This window comes from Stegostoma tigrinum, chromosome 10 (assembly GCF_030684315.1).
Source record: "Stegostoma tigrinum isolate sSteTig4 chromosome 10, sSteTig4.hap1, whole genome shotgun sequence".
In the NCBI taxonomy this organism is placed as follows: Eukaryota; Metazoa; Chordata; class Chondrichthyes; order Orectolobiformes; family Stegostomatidae; genus Stegostoma; species Stegostoma tigrinum.
This window is the reverse complement of record NC_081363.1, coordinates 2,940,833-2,958,670: the sequence shown is the minus strand read 5'-3', so window position 1 is coordinate 2,958,670 and position 17,838 is coordinate 2,940,833. Positions and strand designations below refer to the sequence as shown.

Below are 17,838 nucleotides of genomic sequence, written 5' to 3'. Positions count from 1 at the left end.
CTCTCAACCAACTTATCCATATCAGTTGTTCTCCTTAATCTTTTCTGCACCCTCCCTAAAGAGCTTCAGTGAGATTACAACTAATCTGTATGTGTGCTATGTAGCAATAAATGTATTAATTTTAGATTTAAATATCAAAAGGTGCATCTACTTGTCTACATAAGATAAAAGAGTAGAAGTAGGACATTCAGTCCATTGTGTCTGCTCCATCAGTCAGTGAGGTTATGGTTGGTCTGACAGTCTTCAACTCCACTTTCCTGCCTTTCCCCATAAGCCTTGATTTCCTTACTGATTACGAAGTTAGTTACTCCGTTTTCTTACTATGCTAATTCAAACTTGAACAACTCAGCCTTGACAGTTGTCCAAGGTCAGTATGACTCTTATTTTAAAGCAATCATCTTGTTTTGGATTCCATCAGTAGAGGAATCAGCTTCTTCCTATCTACCCGATCAGCGGTTTTGAAGTCTTTAAAAACCTAGGAATTTACTTCTTAGTTTTTAAAAAAAAAAGCATGATAAGTCTTTAAATTTGTAGGCCTTGCAGTGCTAGTATGCACAGCTCACAGGCCTTGCAAATTGATGTTGTCACTCCAGAGAATTGAGCATGTACTAAGCTCCTGCTGAAGCCGTGCATGCATAATGCAGACATGGTAAGTACCAACCATGAGATCTTTGAGTTTGTGTTCTTGTAACCTGAGAAGGAAGATCCTAGGGGCATTCTAGCTGTGGCTCAGTGGAATCCCTGTCTAATTACAAAGTTCTGTGTTCAGGCAATACCCCCGAATATTTAGCAGACCCATTGCAGTATGGAGGGATTGCTGCACTATCAGTGGTGCCATCTTTTGGATGAGAGTTAAGCTGACTCTATTTATCCACAGATGGAAGTGGAAAATCTATTTTTTTGTTGCAAGACAAAAGTTTTACAGTGCAGAAGAGGCTATTCAGCCCATCACATTTATGCCAGCTCTCTAAATGAGTTCGCCTAATGCTGTGAGGTGAGGGACAGCCCTTGGCAAGGCTACTTTCAACAGAATGCGGCATCAAAGAGCCCTAGCAAAACTAGAATCAATGATTATCGGGGGCAATCTCTTTGCTAGTTGGAGTCAGGCGATGACGAACTTCAATAATAAACAATCTAACCACTGCCCCATGATTATCACTGAGTCCCCTGCTATAGACATCCAAGGGTTACCATTGACAAGAAACTCAACCGAACTTGCCACACAAACACACTGGCTACAACATCAGGTCAGAGGCTAGGAGTACTGTACTGATAGTGAGTTTTGAGAAGATTTGTGGTTCAGGTTGAGATTCTGGATGTGAGTTTGCTCGCTGAGCTGGAAGGTTAGTTTTCAGATGTTTCGTCACCATTCTAGGTAACATCATCAGTGAGCCTCCGATGAAGCTTCGTCGGAGACTCACTGATGATGTTACCCAGAATGGTGACGAAACGTCTGAAAACTAACCTTCCAGCTCAGCGAGCAAACTCACATCCAGTACTGTACTGAGTAAATCACTTCCTGACTCTCCAAAGCCTGTCCACCATCTACAAGGCACAAGTCAGGAGTGTGTTGGAATACTCCTCACATGCCTGAATGGGTGCAGCTCCAACAACACTGAGGAAGCCTGACTCCATCCAGGACAAAGCAGCATATTTGATTGGCACGACCTCCACAAGTGTCCATTCCTCCACCACTGATGCTCAGTAGCTGCAGTGTGTACTGTGTCCAAGCAGCACTGCAGAAATTCACCAAATATCCTTAGACAACTCCTTCCAAACTCTCAATCACTTTCATCTAGAAGGACAAGGGCAGCAAATACATGGGAGCATCACCAACTGTAAGTCCCCCTCCAAGCCACTCACCATCCTGACATGAAAGTGTATCGCTGTTGCTTCAGTGTCACTGCATCAGAATCCTGGAATACCTTCCTTTAGGGCATTGTGGGTCTACCTGCAGTAAATGGACTGCAGCTCACTGTGATCTTGAGGACAACTAGGAACAGGCAATAAACACTGGCCAGCCAGCGATGCCCAAGTCCCATGAGTTAATTTTAAAAAATCTACCCCCTTCTCCCTGTAACCCTGCACATTCTTTCTATCTTAATAACCATCTTACTCCCTTTTGAATGCCTTAACAGAGCCTGTTTCCACCACACACTCCAGGCTGTGGATTCCAGACTCTAACTTCATGTTGTTTTAACGTGTTACTTTACTTGCTTGTTTGATGAATGACCATGTCTCCCAGGCCACTTGAAGCTTTCTGTGATAGGTGGAAACTGTAGGCATTAAGAGTCCTTCACCAGGAATGTACCTTAATTTGATTTGTTAAGTTTCCTTTAAGTTTTGGAGTGTGGGAAGAGGTGATTTGTTACAGCTTATTAGCGCTGCTGTTTTATTTTTAATATTAATTAATTATCATAAGAACTAGGAGCAGGAGTTGGCCATCTGGCTCCTTGAGCCTGCCCAGCCATTTAATAAGATCACGGCTGATCTTTTTGAGACTCAGCTCTACTCAACCACCTTCTCACCATAACCTTAATTCCTTTACTGTTCAAAAATTTATCTAGCCTTGCTTTAAAAAGATTCAGTGAGGTAGCTTCAACTGCTTCACTGGGCAGAGAATTCCACAGATTCACAACCTATTGGGTGAAGAAGTTGATCAGTTGAAACTAGTTGAACATGAAGTGGAAAAACCAAGAATGTTTTTTTAAAAAAAAAGGAGATATAATGGATTAGAAGCTGTTTGGATGTTATGTGATATTTCACTTATCAGCATTTTCAGCCATGTAGATAAGTTGTGCGCTGCATGGATAGTGGTTCAGGCTTATCTCTGAAGTAGTGGAAGCTGTCTCCTATCATCGTGTTTGCTCAGTCTGCATGGAACTATGCAGGGAATAAGCAAATGTACACCATCATAGTAGTATATAACTTGCAGATACCACTGGCCCACTCTTCTACCACACTCGTGGACTCCTGTTGTCACGGAGATGTTGGCTTCACCAGTGCCTTCATCGATCTCCAAACAGGAAGAGTAAAGTGTGCCAGTCCTAGATATTGTTGGTGAAACGAGAGCACAGTTCTGTCAGACACTGAAGGCTGGTACATGTCTTTTCAATCTTGTATAACGTTCCCACAGAAAGAGGCTATTTAATGGTTCTATTAAATTGTAATGGATCACTATCTTAACACTGATCCATATTCCCTGATAGCCTTATCTAGCAATATTTTTCTCTTTGTGTGCTGAATGTTTCTTTTTTATGTGACCACAGCTGGTCACCCTTTTTTTTCAGGATGTCTGAATATTTCTCCCTGGAAATATCTTTATACAATTGACATGTAAATGCTGCCTATTAAAATTACATTTAACATTTGATGGCTTAAATTCATTGTCTGTGGTTATATACAGTACAGTCAAAAAATATACTAAATAGTGCTTAGAGATGATTCACCTCTTAACCAATGGGGAAATTGTTTAGTCTTTCAGCTGGGTCTGGCTGGGTGGGACTGCACTTGCCTAGTTGCACTCTTATCTAATTGTAGCCACGGTATAACTTATTTTCCTACTCCCATATTATTATCTGTGGTTTCCCCCAATGACCTATCATTGGACCCTCCTATTTCTCATCTATATACTGGCATACCGTGGCATTGTCCAAGAGAACAGTGTTAGTTTTTGAAAATGTGTTCAGCACACTGAGCTGTCACCACCGCCTCTCTTGAGTCTAGCACTGTTCCAAAATTTAAAAAAATCTTTTGAGAGCTGGAGACACCTCTGGCTAAACCAGCATTTATTGCCCGTCCCTAACTGCCCTTGAGAAAATGATGGTGAGTTACCTGCCAGACTGGTGCAATCCCTTGTGAGTACATCCACAGTCCATTTTGAAGGGAGTTCCAGGAGTCATAGTTATAGAGGAATACAGTATGGAAACAGGCCCTTCGTCCCAAACTGCTCCATGCTGACCATGGTGCCCACTCAACTAATTCCAATTGCCTGCATTTGGTCCACATCCCTCTAAACCCCACCCATCCAATTAGCTATCCAAATGTTTTTTAAATATTGATATTATACCTGCCTCAACCACTTTGTCTGGCAGCCCATTACATATATGCATCAGTCTCTGTGTGAAGAAGTTGCTTCTCGGATCCTTCTTAAATCTTTCCCCTCTCACCTTAAACCTATGCCCTCCAGTTTTCAATTCCCCATCCCTGGGAAAAAGACTATATGCATCCATCCTATCTATGCCCCTCTTGATTCTATACACCTCAATAAGGTCACGCCTCATTGTCCTATGTTCCAAGGAATAAAGTCTTATCCTTGCCAACTTCTCCCTATAACTCCAGTCTACTAGTCCTGGCAACATCCTCATAAATCCTCTTTGCACACTTTCCAGTTTAACTATGTCTTTCCTATAACAGGGTGACCAAAACTATGCACAATACTCCAAGTGCGGCCTCACCAACTACTTATACAACTGTAACATTAAGTCTCAGCTCCTATAGTCAACGCCTCAGCCAATGAAGGCCAGCATGCCAAATGCCTTCACCCCCCTGTCCACCTGTGACGCCACTTTCAACGAACTATGTACTTGTACTCCTAGGTCCCTCTGTTCCACAACACTCCTCAGGACCTTACCATTTACTGTATAAGTCCTGCCTTGGTTTGACACCGAAGGAACGGCAATATATTTCCAAGTCAGAAATGAACTTGCAGGTGGTGGTGCTCCCTTGTATCTGCAGTCTTTGCCCTTATTATATGTATTGGGTTTGGAAAGTGCTATTGAAGGTGATTTACTGTAGTGCATCTTCCAGATGGCACATACTGTATTTATTGCATTGTTTGTCTGAGCCAGTACTGGATGAGTAAAAATTTCTTCCAGTTGAATAATGAGAAGACTGAAGCAGCAATCTTCCATGCCCAACTCAAACTGTGTGTCCTAGCTACCAAGTACATCTCCAAGCAAACTGTTTAATTCTGTACTTGACCCTTTGCAGCTCAGATTCATGTTTGACCCCAAGATGAGCTTCCAACCACATTTCTGTCTCCATAATGTGTTCTGTTTCATGCCTCTCCTCATCACTAGCTGCTGTAAACTTCATCAATCCATTCATACCTCTGAATTATTCCATCATGTTGTAGCTGATCTCTGTCATTGTACCCTCAGAAACACGGGGTCGCTCCACATTCAATCATCTTCTATGCCTAAGTCCCTTTTATCCATCGTTCTTGTGCTCTCTGATCAAATTGCCTTTCTGTTAAGCAATGTCAAGATTTCACAACTCTGGTCCTTGTTTTCAAATCTCCCAGTAACAATATATGATGTGCTTGTGCCGGGAACATCATCATAGTCATCAAACACTTGCTAGCGAGTATGATTGTCCGCCTAGGAAATTCCTGGTCTCTGGTCATGTGTTTTGTGGGTCCTTGTGTGGCTGATGAGCCCAATCTTAGAGGCACATCTCCCACCACCTACCTGGTAGGCATTTCTGGGAAGTGGAATTAGTCGTTAGCCTTGAGATCATTGGTATTCTTTTCTGCAGTTCCTTTTCCAGATTTCCTCTTGCTACTGGGTGTTCTCAAAGAACTGTGTCCTTTCATATAGGAGTTTCCTCCAAGCTGGTTTCTTCTTGAGGGCAGCCTTCAGGCAGTCTTTGAAATACTTCCTTAGCCCTCTTCTCATTCAAGTGCCTTCTTTGAGCTGGACGAAGATGATGTGTTTTGCTAGTTGGAGCTCAAGCATCCTAAGCATGTGGCTGGCCCAAGTGGAGTTGGTTTCAGATGACCATGGTCTCGATGCTGGTGTTGCTGGCTGCTTCAACGATACCAATGTTGGTATGCCTGTCTTTCCAGATGATGCAGAGAACCATCTCAAACAGCATTGGTGGTATTACTTAGAAGTCTTGAGGGGGTGTCTATATGTTGTCCAAGTTTTACAGCCATACAGAAGAGTTGGAGGGATGACTGTCTTATACACAGGATCTTGGTATCAGCACAGATATCACAGTCATCGAAAATTCTCATGCTTAGCTGTCCAAAGGCGGTCCTTTGGATTGGATGCAATATTGAATCTCCGCATCAATGTTAACGTTAGATGATAAGTAGCTTCCCAGGTTGGGGAAATGCAGCGAACACAGAAAATATAGTAAACAATTAGGAAAGCAAACAGCATGTTTGTCTTTGTTGCAAAGAGATAATAGTACAGGTACAAGGAAATCATGCCACATTACATAAGGCATTTTTGAACTCATACTTGGTGTAATTTGTGCACATTTGGTCTTTATCGCCTAAAAAAGGGTATACTTACATTGGAGTTGGTACAACAGAGGTTCATTATATTGGTCTTGGGGTGATAGGATTGTCCTTTTGGTAAAAAGATAAGTCAGTTAATCCATGCTTTGGAGTTTAGAAAAATGAGAGGAGAGTTCATTGACGTGCAAAATTCTGAAGAAGTTTGGCAGGTTGGTCAATAGGAAATTGTTTCCCCCTGTGGGGAGTCTAGAACGCAACCCAGAATAGGGGTAGTCATTTAGAATTGAGATAAGGAGAACTGTTGTTTCAGAATTATACATCTTTTCAGTTCTCTAGCCTGGAGGCTTTAGAATGCTCCATTGCTGAGCATGATCAAAGCTTGGATAGATGGAATTTTGTCCTGGAAATTGCAGGATATAGGAGTAGAAGAGAAAGTGAAATTGAAACCGATCAGCTGTGATTGTATTGAATAGTATGTTAGGCTGGAGGAGCTGAATATAATGTTCTATACTCTGGATTTCCCACTGTATCATTTATCTGTTGAGGCATACCTAAAACATGCTAGTTTGGATAATGTTTTGCCATTTGCCCTAACATTGACCAAAATTTTGCTTCATTTCCTGTTAGTTGTTGGGATGTATTATTATTTTATAATTGTTATATAAATGCAAGTTGACATTGTTAAGCTATAAGAGGGACACAGGAAGTGCATAGTTTTCAGCAGTTCTATCTGTTCAAGCCTGAAATGTTAAGTGAGTATAAATAACAAAGAACTGCCGATGTTGCGAATCTGAAACAGAAACAGAAATCGCTGGAGAAATTCAGCAGGTCTGGCAGCACCTGTGGAGAGAAAACAGAGTCAACATTCCAGGTCCAGTTACACCTACTCAACACTGAGATTTCCAGAGGGTGGAAGATGGGAAGACAGATTGTGGATTGGGCAAGACTCGTTGTTGGTGTTTCAGTATTGCCAGACCTGACCAAACCATTGAATGAAAGAAAATAGAAGTTGCTGGAAAAGCTCAGCAGGTCTGGCAGCATCTGTGAAGAAAAAGAAAATCAGAATTAGCATTTCGGATCCAGTGTCCCTTCCTCAGAACCCCTGAGGAAGGGTCAATGGACCCGAAATGCTAACTTTGATATTTTTCTTCACAGATGCTGCCAGACCCATTCAGCTTTTCCAGCAACTTCTGTTTTAGTTCCTTCAGCTGTTACAAGCCTTTGAAAGAGTTCAGCAAAGTGGGTGCCTAAGGATCCCGTGCAATCGGACATTTATGAGCTGAGTGAGAGAGGATTTGTAAATGTGTGCCTTGTCAATGGTAACCATGCCTGGGGAATTTGAATGGAATACACCTCTAAGCGAATGTTGGCCAGGGGCCTAAATGGAAAGCAGAACAATCTAGAACATGGAGGCAGTGTTGGAAAGACTGGAGCATTGCATATGCTCGGAAAGTACAGTTGTGCAGAAATTAATGAGTGCTTGGAACTATAAGCAGACTTTGTATCAGCTATTCAAAGTGGAATTTATCTCTGTTTGAAAACCCTTTGCATGTTAATTAATATTTGAATTGAGTAGATTTTAGTGTGTTAGAGTAAAACCTTTATAAAGTGAATTTTTGTCCATTGGTTTTCTTTCTGTTGGCTTCATAGGGATATCTTTTTATTAAAGAAGTTATCAATCCTGAGCGGGGTTGTAATATTACAGTGAGCTCCATTGCCCCAAAACTGTAAGAGTTTCTGCTGTTAATTTCTCCACAGGTAAACCCCCTCACCAAGAGAGTGTCGAGCCTGTGAAATTCTCTGCCACAGAAGGCTGTTGGAGCCAAAACAAGAACAAGTTCAATATAGTTCTTAAGGCTAATGGAAGGAGGAGGAAGTGGGAACGTGGTACTATGTTGGATGATCACCCATTTTCATATTAAATGGCAAAGTGGTATTGAAGGGCTGAATGGCCTACGCCAGTTCCTATTTCTATGTTTCTCAGGATGCATACACACAAGACAAGGGGAATATTGAGATTCCTGGTGATGCTGCTTGCTTTGGCTCACACATTAATTAAATTGTCATGTCAAAGAGCCTGCAAAAACATAATGGGCCAAATGACCACCTTCTGTGCTGTATCATTCTATAATCTTTCTGTAGGCCCAATCAGCTAAACTACAACCAAATTTCTGGTACCTCTATGAGGATGATAATATAACGGATAAGCTCTCTTTTACAAGTAAAATGTCTGTACTCATTTTTGGGATAATGAACCTTTTGGTTTATCTTAAAGGAACGTGCTGAAGAGAATTAAAGAAATCCAGCTTCATCCATACCCACTTCTGAGAATGAGGTGAGAGTTATGAAGACCTGCAGTTGAATGGAGACATTGGAATGGAATGGCAAATGATGCAGGTGTGTGGATCTACCAGACAGTATGGCCTCCTCCTGACATCACTGATCTATTAAGTGTACAAGTACAGGGAAATTAGAGAACATAAAGATTTAGTATGAAGTACTTTCTTGTTTGTTCTCAGCCTCATCTTCTCCCAATATCTTTGAAGAACTGAGCTCCAGAACTACTATGCCTCTAACAGGCTGTTTTTAGTATAGCTATGATGTTGGCATCTACCCAGCAATGTAGAAGATTGACCATATATGTCCTAGTCACAGAAGGTAACTCTACTCACCTCATCAGTTACTCTAAATCATTCACAAAGTGGTCAACAATGCTATCAATAAGCATTTAGTCACAAATAATGTGTTCACCAATGCTCAGTCTGGTTTTCTCCAGGATCAGTTGTCTCTAGATCTCATCACAGACTGCTTTTAATTATGATCCAGACTGAATTCCAAAGGTGACATGGATTTTGGAAAGTTAATTTCCTAGGTTTGGGCTTCGATGGCAGCTGTGGTTCTCACTAAATCTCGTACAATTGTAGCCAGACTGTTTTCTTTTACTTCAAACCCCTTGTAGTAAAAGTCAATGTGCCATTTCCTGCTAAGTGCCTGTTGTAACCCGCATGCTAACCTTCTTGTTTGTAAGAGTACACCCAAGTTCTTCTGAACATCAATGTTTAAAAGTTTCACGCCTTTTTGCAAAATATTTGTACAACAAAACTCATAATCCAGTGGCTGACCAACCAGAATTTCCAAACCACACTATCCATATTATAGTTGCTCATAAAATACTTCAGGCTGAAGTGATTGCAAAAGAACTGCTGAAAGATTAACTATCTTCCCTCGTTGCTTATGGTGAAAAGAGTCAAAGGTGGAGAGGCTCTAAACTGTTCTAGTATACGTCAAGGTACATTACCATGAGCTGCATTGTGTTAGCCGGTATTTTTGATGTTCCATTGCCACTCGATCCCAATGCATGCCAGATAATACAAATTTTACCATGTTCATGTCTAACCTCAAGATCAAAATGAATAACCTCACACCTTCCCACACTATACTCCATCTGCCACTTTTTTTGTACTTATTCACTTACCCCTGTTTCTATCTTTTTGCAGCCTCTGTGTCCTCTTAACACCTGCTTTTCTAACTATCCTTGTACTATCAGCAAACTATAGATATATCACTGTTTTTGTTTAGATTACAAATAATTGAAGCTTCTTTCTGTTTCTTAAAGCACTCAGGTAGTCAGCTGGCCAAATTGAAAATGACCCATTTGTTCCTACATATATCTTGCCAATTTGCCAATTAACTAATCCTCTATCCAGATTAGTAAAACAATCCCAATTCTATACATTTTTTTCTTACATATTAATCTTTTATGAAATGCCTTTTCAAAATCTAAGGTCGTTATATTTACTGGTTTGCTTTTACCGACTCTACGATCCTCAAAAACGCTAATTAATTGATTTGGCAAATATAATTTCCCTTCAGAAAGCCATGTTAGGTTTGTTTGGTCATACTGTTATTTTCTAAGTGCATTATTAAAACTTCATCTTTCATAATAAACAGAGTTACTTGAGAAAGACAGAAAAAGCTGGAAACATTCAAGTCGTATCTTGGACAAAAACAGAGTAAGCTTTGAAAATTGTCTTGATTTTATTTTCTCTGTAGCGACAGTGAGAGTTTCCAGCATTTACTGTTTGTTTCAGATTTCCGTCATCAGTGATATTTTGTTTTGTGTTGAAGAGTGAAAGATTTTAAACTATTTTATCCCTCAGTATGCAAATGGTACACAGACTGGAAAGTGTCTCATTTAACACTTTATTGAAGAAAGTAAATAATGATGAACTTTGTAGGATTTCACTGAGATGGGGAGGAAGTGGGTTTCAATTCTCTAAACCTCAGCAGAGATCCTGGGGAAATAGTGAAAATAGTCAGATAATCTATTCTTGATTATCAGCAAAACATTTCTGATTCAAAGTTGAAATGGTAAGGTTATGGAAATCCATTGGTTAGTGAAGGGTAGCCAGCACAGAATTATCAAAGATAACAAAGAACAAAGAAAATTACAGCACAGGAACCGGCCCTTCAGCCCTCCAAGCCTGCGCCGATCAAGATCCTCTGTCTAAACTTGTCATCTATTTCCCAAGGGTCTGTATCCCTTTGCTCCCTGCCCATCCATGTACCTGTTCAGATACATCTTAAAAGACACTATCATGTCTGCATCTACCACCTCCACTGGCAACATGTTCCAGGCACCCACCACCCTCTGCGTAAAGAACTTTCCACGCATATCTCCCATAAACTTTCCTCCTCTCACATTGAACTCATGACCCCTAGTAATTGAATCCCCCACTCTGGGGGGAAAAAGCTCCTTGCTATCCACCCTGTCTATACCCCTTATGATTTTGTAGACAAAGGTGGATCGGTGTAGAGCTGAATGAACACAGCCGGCCAAGCAGCATCAGAGAAGCAGGAAGGCTGACATTTAAGCCTAGACCCTCCTTCAGTTCTGAAGAAGGGTCTGGGCTTAAATGTCAGCCTTCCTGCTCCTCTGATGCTGCTTGGCCTGCTGTGTTCATCCAGCTCCACACTTCATTATCTCAGATTCTCCAGGATCTGCAGTTCCTACTATCTCAGAATTATCAAAGGCAGCTTGCTGTTAAGTATATTTAATGTTTTCTAGAAGTATTTGGAGTGTAATAAATGATTTACAAAAGGATTGGATACAATGTCACAAATTCAGCTCGATATGGTCACATGCCCAATGTTAGAAGCGATCTAACCGTACAGGTAGAAAGCTAGTTGCTGGCAGGAAGTAGAATTATGTTATGTGAGTTAAGAACAAAATAGCTGAAGATGTTTAGGTCAGGCTCATCAACCTGAAATGTTAAGTCTGTTTCTCACCACAGATGCCTTCAGACCTCCATATTACCAGATTTGTTTTTTCCATTTCTAGTATTTGCAGTATTTTGCTTTTGTATCAGCCTTGTTGGTGTTGCTTGGGTTTGGGAAGAGCTGGAGGTGGAGTTACTCCAGGGTTTTGTGCTAATCTTTTATTCTTAATATATAGTGATGATATGGATATAAAGATAATGTCATCTTTTTCTATATTTTTATATCTGGACTTAGATGAGAAAATAATTATTTTAAAACCAGGAATTGTAAGATTTTAGAATTGTGAGTACTGTTTAAACAGCTGCTGATTCAAGCAAAAGTAGGAAAGGCTGCAGAGGAGCTAAGGCTAAGGGCATGTACAAATGGAGATTCAGCCAGCAACAAGTAGCTGATTGGACTGTGGTCTAGTGATCAGTTATCAATGACAAAGACATTCTGTTTACAAACAGTGGTCTGGTTGGCTCACAGGTAGCTGAACATCTTGGGCTATGAACAAGATAGGGATAAGCAATCAGATCTCCAACAGCTCAGGAGCTTTCTGTGTTCCTTTTCTTCAGCCATTGTGATAACTTGCAACTTTTAATAAGTCAGAAGTCTTTTACAAATGTCTACAATTCACCTTGTGCCTCCTGCAAACCATTGAAAAGTATCTGGGGAAGGAAGACTGAGAAGTAGTGCTTTGATTAGCACAAGAACAATTTTGACAGATCCTGTGAACAAGGACCATTGAAATGCTTGCCTTTAACACACATTTTTTTCTTCCTGTCTGTGTGAACGTAAGGGGGTTTTATAAACGGGATTAGCCTTTGAACTAGTAGAATTAAATGCTGATGAGTTATAATTGTTTACCTGTAGTTAAAACATGTATTTTTGTTAAATAGTAATTATTGTTAAATACAGTAACCTGATCTTTCTTCAGCTTTTGATCTACATCCTGCTCTTCTTCCTTCAATCGCGGTCTTTTAACAAGTGCACATACCTCAAAATTTAGCCAATCCAACCTTACTGGCATTTTTTTGATGATATTCACCAACATTTTTTCCTTTTCCACCATTATGGAAAATTTTGCATTCCTCTGGTGCTTTCCAGTTGACTGCTCCAACCATCCCCAGAACCACATTTTACAACTTTCCAATTCTTGGAGATTTGAATTTTATCAGCTATTGCTCAATATAGCTGTCTGCTCATCATATGCTGAGTTTTCTAAATAGGGGCTTGAATAACAAAATAAAGAAGCAGTAAATCTCTTTAACCTGTCTGTGTGCAATTACGATCGTTCCATTATATATAGGTTAGATGGGCTTCAGATTGATTTCATAGGTCGGCGCAACATCGAAGGCCGAAGGGCCTGTACTGCGCTGTAATGTTCTATGTTCTATGCTTTCTCTCAACATAGGTCTAAAATCGTGTAAATTGGGGAATTCTGCTCCTTCTAAAAATCTCTAACTTTTGTGACAAATCAGAACAGCAGGGCTTTGATTTCTAGTATGCCACCCTAGTGAGGCATAACATAGAAATGATTTGGATTTCAGCACAAGAATTAAAATCATAATTTGATGGGACTGTATCTTGCAGAATGAAAATCAACGTAAAAAAGATACTTTTGATGACTAGAGTAAGTACTGATGGGAAAGAAGAGATTAAGATTAATAGTGAAATGCTGGATTAGGTATCACAGTTTAAGCATTTGGGAGACATCTTGTCAGATGACACTGTCATAAAGAAGTTATAACTACTGTCACAATGGCAAAGTGTAAATTATGCAGATGTAAAGAATTGTTCAGCATATGATGAGTAGAGATATTGAGCAAAGAATTTACTGTGTTGTGATCTGGACTGTCTTGTTGTGCAGAGCTGATAAAACTCAGACATCTAAAAAATTAGAAAGTTGTGAGATGTGGCTCTGGGTATGGATGGAGCAAGTCAACTGGAGAGCACCAGAGGAATGCAGAAGTTTTCAGGATAGTGGAAGAGGAAACAATGTTGGTGAATATCATCAAAAAATATTGTATTGGCTATTTTTAAGGCATGAGAACATGAGTGATTGAAGGATGTAGATCAAGCTGAAGAAAGAGACAGATGATGTTGTACAACTTGAAAATGGGAGGCTCCAGCAAGCAGCAAGAGGATATTGCAAGATAATGAGGCATGGAAAAATGAGTGGATTACTGTTGCTATAATAGCCAGTTAGGAAGGTTACATAAGATTTTAGGAATATGGTGAGATTATTAGGATGACAGATGGAGGTAAAGTACAATTTAATGTGGAGCAGTGTGAGTAATGCATATTGGAAGAAAAATCAAGGAGTGGGACTTTGTACTTCACGGAAATTCTCTAAAGAATCAAAACACAATTCCCGAATGTGAGAGTACTGGTAGGACACTACATTAAAAAAGAGCAGCATAATTGTGAGTTTTCTAAATAGGAACTCGAATAAAAAAGAAGTAAATCTCTAACTTTTCAAGTTAGAACACTGTCTGCAGTTATGGTTCTTCCAAGATCTTGGAACTATAAAACACAACACATGGCAATCAATCCCCTGTGATGAGGCAGTTCTTTTGAAAGATCTATGGAATTGGTCTCACTCACTACTTATTCCTATAACCCTGAAATTCTTATTTTTTGAGTAAACAATATATTGCGTTTTCTCTTGAAAATCATAATTGAATCTACTTCCACCACCTTTTCTGGAAGGCATTCTAATAACAGCAACAATCTGTGCGAAACAGAATTCTCCTAATTTCCTCTTGGCTTTTTTCTTGATCACTGTATATGTGTTTCCTTGACATTTGGTAAGTGGAAATAGATTCTCCTTGTATATTCTATTAAAATCTCCCAGCATTTTGAATTCTTCTATTAAATCTTCATTTATTTTCTTTGCTTCAAGGAGAACATTCCCAGCTTCTCCTATATCTCTGCCAGGAAAGCACAGTGAATCCACAGGGTGTGTGACAATGGGATTAGCTTTGGATTCTTGTAACAAACAGCTAGCACTAGAAGGATTGGCAGAATGCCGCCTTTTGTTAAACCTCTGAGAGGTGGCAAATGGAGTTTAATGCAGACAAGTGTGAGGTGATGCACTTTGGTAGGAGTAACCAGAAGGCAAAGTACAGGGCTAATGGTAAGATTCTTAGTAGTGTAGATGAGCAGAGAGATCTCGGTGTTCATGTACACAGATCCTTGAAAGTTGCCACCCAACTTGACAGGGCTGTTAAGAAGGCATACAGTGTTTTAGCTTTTATTTATAGAGGGATCGAGTTCCGGAACCAAGAGGTTATGATGAAGCTGTTCAAAACTCTGGTGCGGCCGCACTTGGAGTATTGTGTACAGTTCTGGTCACCGCATTATAAGAAGGATGTGGAAGCTTTGGAAAGGGTGCAGAGGAGATTTACTATGACAGGTCGGCACAACATCGAGGGCTGAAGGGCCTGTACTGTGCTGTAATGTTCTATGTTCTATGTCCTCTACCACCTCTGCTGGCAACACATTCCAGGCACCCATCACTCTTTCCAAGCATATTTCCCTTAAACTTTTCCACTCTCACCTTGAAATCATGACCCCCTAGTAATTGAGCCCCCCACTCTGGGGGAAAAAACTTCTTGCTATCCACCCTGTCTATACCTCTCATGATGTTGTAGACCTCAATCAGGTCCCTGCTCAACCTCTGTCTTTCTAATGTAAATAATCCTAATCTACTCAACCTCTCTTCATAGCTAGTGCCCTCCATACCAGGTATCATCCTGGTGAACTTTCTCTGCACCCTCTCCAAAGCATCCACATCCTTTTGGTAATGTGGCGACCAGAACTGAACGCAGTGTTCCAAATGCGGTCGAACCAAAGTCCGATACAACTGTAACATGACCTGCCGACTCTTGTACTCAAAACCTGTCCAATGAATGAAACCATGCCGTATGCCTTCTTGACAACCCTATTGACCTGCGTTGCCACCTTCAGGGTACAATGGACCTGAACACCCAGATCTCTCTGCATTAATTTTCCCCAAAGCTTTTCCATTTACTGTATACTTCACTCTTGAAATGGATCTTCCAAAATGCATCACCTTGCATTTGCCTGGATTGAACTCCATCTGTCATTTCTCTGCCCAACTCTCAGTAAGGCGTTTGATAAGGTTCCCCATGGCAGGCTGATGGAGAAAGTGAAGTCATATGGGGTCCAGGGTGTGCTAGCAAGATGGATAAAAAACTGGCTAGGCAACAGGAGAAAGAGAGTAGTAGCAGAAAATTGATGAACAGCGAGATCTGGGTGTTCAGGTCCACTGTTCCCTGAAGGTGACAACGCAGGTCTATAGGGTGGTCAAAAAGGCATATGGCATGCTTTCCTTCATTGGGCGGTGTATTGAGTACAAGAATTGGCAGGTCATGTTGCAGTTGTATGGGATTTTGGTTCGGCCACATTTGGAGTACTGTGTGCAGTTCTGGTTGCCACATTACCAAAAGGATGTGGATGCTTTGGAGATGGTGCAGAGGAGGTTCACCAGGATGTTGCCTGGTATGGAGGGTGCTAGCTATGAAGAGAGGTTGAGTGGATTGGGATTATTTTCATTAGAAAGACGGAGATTGAGGGGGGACCTGATTGAGGTCTACAAAATCATGAGGGGTATAGACAGGGTGGATAGCAAGAAGCTTTTTCCCAGAGTGGGGGATTCAATTACTAGGGGTCATGAGTTCAAAGTGAGAGGAGTAAAGTTTAAGAGAAATATGCGTGGAAGGTTCTTTCCACAGAGGGTGGTGGGTGCCTGGAACGAGTTGCCGGTGGAGGTGGTAGACGCAGACACGTTAGCGTCTTTTAAGATATATTTGGACAGGTACATGGATGGGCAGGGAGCAAATGGATACAGACCGTTAGAAAATAGATGACAGGTTAGACAGAGGATCTTGATCGGCGCAGGCTTGGAGGGCTGAAGGGCCTGTTCCTGTGCTGTAGGTTTCTTTGTTCTTTGTTCCTTGTTCATCTATATTCTGCTACATTCTCCAACAGTCTCGTTCACTATCTGCTACTCCACCAATCTTGGTGTAATCTGCAGACTTGCTAATCTGACCATCTGTACCTTCCTCCAGATCATTTACGTATTTCACAAACAACAGTGGTCCCAGCACGGATCCCTGTGGAACACCACTGGTCATGGTTCTCCATTTTGAGCAACTCCCTTCCACTACAACTCTGCCTCCTGTTGCCCAGTTGGTTCTCTACCCATCTAGCTAGTACACCCTGGACCCCAAGCGACTACCATGGGGAACCTTATCAAACGTCTTACTGAGTTCCATGTATATGACATTTATAGCCCTTCCCTAATCTATCAACTTTGTCACTTCCTCAAAGAATTCTATCAAGTTGGTAAGACATGACCTTCCCTGCACAAAACCATGTTGTGTATCACTAATAGGCCCATTTTCTTCCAAATGTAAATAGATCGTATCCCTGAGTATCTTCTCCAGCAGCTTCCCCACCACTGACATCAGGCTCACTGGTCTATAATTACCTGGATTGTCTATGGTACTCTTCTAAAGCAAGGGGACAACATTAGCAATTCTCCAGTCCTCCGGGCCCTCACCTATGTTCACGGATGCTGCAAAGATAACTGTTAAGGCCCTACCTATTTTGTCTCTCGCTTCCCTCAGTAACCTGGGATAGTTCCCATCCGGACCTGGGGACTTGTCCACCCTAATGCCTTTTAGAATACCCAACACTACCACCCCCCCACATTATGCTGACTCGACCTAGAGTAATTAAACATCTATTCCTAACCTCAACATCCATCATGTCCCTCTCCTCGGTGAATACCAATGCAAAGTACTCATTAAGAATCTCACTGACTCCTTGCATAACTTTCCTCCTTTGTCTTTAAGTGGGCCAACCCTTTCTCTAGTTACCCTCTTGCTCCTTGTGTACGAATAAAAAGCTTTGGGATTTTCCTTAACCCTGTTTGCTAAAGATATTTCATGACCCCCTTTAGCCGTATTAATTCCTCGTTTCAGATTGGTCCTACTTTCTCAATATTCTTCCAAAGCTTTGCCAGTTTTCAGTCGCCTAGACCTTTCTTTTACCTCTTTGCTAGTGTCACAATTTCACCTGTCATCCATGATTCCCCAATCTTGCCCTTTCTATCCCTCATTTTCACAGCGACATGTCTGTCCTGCACTCCAATCAAACTCTCCTTAAAAGCGACCCACATATCAAATGTGGATTTACCCTCAAACAGCTGCTCCCAATCCACATTCCTCAGCTCCTGTTGAATTTTGCTGTAGTTGGCCTCCCCCCAATTTAGCACTCTTCCTTTACGACCACTCTCG

The 17,838-nt window shown here is 41.1% G+C and overlaps 1 protein-coding gene and 1 non-coding gene across 2 annotated transcripts in view; both read left to right on the top strand.

Moving 5' to 3' along the window:
- gstz1 (glutathione S-transferase zeta 1) overlaps positions 1-17,838 on the top strand; it is a 41,597-nt gene that overhangs the window by 2,987 nt on the left and 20,772 nt on the right. Inside the window, exon 2 of the mRNA XM_059648911.1 lies at positions 8,523-8,644. Within this exon, the coding sequence (XP_059504894.1) occupies positions 8,624-8,644 (21 nt within the window). The 5' untranslated portion in view covers positions 8,523-8,623. The remainder of the gene's footprint in view (positions 1-8,522; positions 8,645-17,838) is intronic.
- On the top strand, positions 2,871-3,107 carry LOC125455978 (small Cajal body-specific RNA 13). The gene has a single exon (XR_007248363.1). It is a non-coding gene; the product is annotated as a small Cajal body-specific RNA 13 (non-coding RNA).